The sequence below is a fragment of the Colobus angolensis genome, unplaced genomic scaffold (assembly GCF_000951035.1).
Source record: "Colobus angolensis palliatus isolate OR3802 unplaced genomic scaffold, Cang.pa_1.0 Scaffold171, whole genome shotgun sequence".
NCBI lineage: Eukaryota > Metazoa > Chordata > Mammalia > Primates > Cercopithecidae > Colobus > Colobus angolensis.
Genome location: NW_012114833.1, coordinates 1,159,672 through 1,162,248, shown reverse-complemented (window position 1 = coordinate 1,162,248; position 2,577 = coordinate 1,159,672). Strand labels below are relative to the sequence as shown.

At 55.7% G+C, this 2,577-nt stretch overlaps 1 protein-coding gene across 2 annotated transcripts in view; it reads right to left on the bottom strand.

Annotated features, from left to right (window-relative positions):
- The window catches only part of PIK3IP1 (phosphoinositide-3-kinase interacting protein 1), a 15,851-nt gene extending 13,997 nt beyond the window's left edge, over positions 1-1,854 (bottom strand). For both annotated transcript variants that reach the window (XM_011938325.1, XM_011938326.1), the window contains exons 1-3: positions 1,545-1,854; positions 417-533; positions 202-321 (exon numbers count right to left, since the gene is read on the bottom strand). In XM_011938325.1, the coding sequence (XP_011793715.1) occupies positions 202-321; positions 417-533; positions 1,545-1,614 (307 nt within the window). In that variant the 5' untranslated portion in view covers positions 1,615-1,854. The remainder of the gene's footprint in view (positions 1-201; positions 322-416; positions 534-1,544) is intronic.
- Positions 1,855-2,577: the final 723 nt, after the last annotated feature.

The window sequence follows — 2,577 nt, the reverse complement described above, 5'->3', positions numbered from 1 at the left end:
GTGCGCGGCGGTTGTCCGCCGCTCCCAGTCAGCCCCAGGAGCGGGGATTCCCGGGGTCCCGGGTAGGTACCTGGACATCTCAGGTCCTCGCAAGGCCGTTTCTCAGGGACGCCGGCCTCGCGCGGCCTCACGTGCGCGGCGGTTGTCCGCCGGTCCCTGTCAGCCCCAGGAGCGGGGATTCCCGGGGTCCCGGGTAGGTACCTGGACATCTCAGGTCCTCGCAAGGCCGTTTCTCAGGGACGCCGGCCTCGCCACTGACGTAGCACCAGGGCCCGCGCGGGTCCTTGTCCGGGTTTCGGCAGTAACTGTGATTGCCGGCGCCTGAGAGGGAAGAGAAGGAAATGTGTGCCGGGGCTGGGACCTGGACCGCGGCTGCCGCCCGCCAGCCCCGGCGCCATCCCCCGGAGGACACTTACCCGACACGGGGGCCGAGGTCAGCCCGCTCTGCGCGTCCAGCCAGTTGAGGCAGCGGAGGCCCGGCGCGGGGGAGGTCTGGTCCTCCCGGTACAGGTGGCCGTTGTCCCAGAAACAGCCTGTGAGGAAGAGAAGCCCCCGGACACAGAGTAGCGGGCAGCGAAGGGAAGACGCCCAGCGTGGCGGGCAGGGGAGCCAGGACCACCCGGGCCGAGTCCCAGCCTGGCTAGAGGACCCCGGGCCCTGCTGGGCCTCCCTCTCCTCTCCTGGCAACACCCCCACGCCCTCCGCCCCCTCCCCACAACCCTACACACACCTCAGAGGGTTGCTGTGCGGCCCGAAAGAGACGGAAAAGAAAGCGCCTGTGAAGCCCCTAGCCTGTGCCTGGCCCTTAGTCAACGTTCTGAGACTGTTAGGTTTTATTTATTTATTTTTGAAACCCGGAAAGCGCTGCAGAAGTGTAAAGGGTTGTTACTCTTGAACTTGTGACCACTTTGGAGGAGGAGATGGAGAGGAGGAGGCCTGGCTTAGGGTCCCTTTGAGGAGATGGGAGTTTTGGGACGGTGGGAGCCCAGACGTGACATTTACCCCTGTGTTGTAATGGTCAGTTACATAAACTCCGGTGTTTCTTCCTCCACGGATACGGCCACCTACTGCCCGTTTAACAGGCAATACTCTCTCCCAGGAGAATTCTCCAGGAGCCTTGACTCCGTCAGGCAAAAGATTAAAGAGAGCCTCAAACGGAGGAAACCGGCCTCATCGCTGACTGGATGAGACTCCAAGCTCCCACTCCCCTCTGCAGGAGAACCACAGGAGGAGGCTGGGGAAGGAGGACCACACCATGCAAAGGTCTTAGAAAGAACAGGACTTGGGGAGTAGGGGAGATGAACCCCCAAGCTCCATCCACTCATGAGCAAGGAAAGGCAAAGAGAAAGTGGCTTCTTGCCTTTGTTCTTAATGGCAAAGATGGAGCTGCAAGCCCCTGACAAGGAAAGGAGGGGTGGAAAAGCTTTCACAGGACAACAGAAACCAGCTAAACGCTTCGTTTCCTGTCATCCTGGCCCTGTTTGGGGGACTTTACCCCTTCTGTTTCATGAAGTTGCTGCGGAAAGGAAAGATTGTAATCTCACCTCCAGATCCGTAGGCTTCTGCTAAGAGCATGTTGCTGACGAGGAATGCTTGTACCCAGGCCAACGGCATCCTTGCCTCCTTCGTCTTGCAGGTGATTGAACGACCAGTGTTTAACTGGGGCCCCCTTTGCGGCGGCTCTGCCTCCCGGTCCCAGCCTTGCAGTCAGACCTGCCCTTGTTATGCTCTTCTGGTAAACAGCCTCTCTTTAGAACTGGGAGCTTCCCAGCTAGCTTGCTGCAGCGCGAGCTGTTTTTCAGCTGAAAGGCGCCCCCTGGGTCCTAAGCCTCCTAGGTCATGCAAAATCTGACTCTGAGCCAAGAAAGGAACTCAGCCAAAAGATAAGCAGGTTGTGCTTAGCAGTTTGAGACCTGCGAGGCCGCATCCCCAGGGTTTTTCATCTCTTCTGTTTCCATTTGTGTGAGTACAGAAAAAATAATTCTATCAAGGGGCATCATGGGATGTGGGAAATTATAAGCAGTAAAACACAGAGCACTTTAGGGAGTTGTGCACCCAGGAGGAATTCATGATCTCATAGGGGGCAAAAATAAGAGTATCTGGTGGGGAGTGGAGTAACACTTTTTTTGGTTTTTTTTTTTCTTTTTGAGACAGAGTCTTACACTGTCACCCGGGGTTGGAGTGCAATGGTGCAATCTCGGCTCACTGCAACCTCCAACTGCCGGGTTCTCGCAATTCTCCTGCCTCAGCCTCCCGAGTAGCTGGGATTACAGGTGCACACCACCACACCCAGCTAATTTTTTGTATTTTTAGTAGAGACGGAGTTTCATTATGTTGTCCAGACTGGTTTTGAACTCCTGACCTCGTGATCCGCCCGCCTCGGCCTCCCAAAGTGTTGGGATTACAGGCGTGAGCCACCGTGCCCGGCCAAGTAACACTTTATACCCATCCTTGAAAAACAAAAAGGGCCTTTATGAACACTGACACTAAAAAAAAAAAAACAAAAAACAAAAAAACAGTGTAACTTGGCCAGCGTCAAATCTGTCACATTGCTTTACTTACATTTGAGGTTTTTTG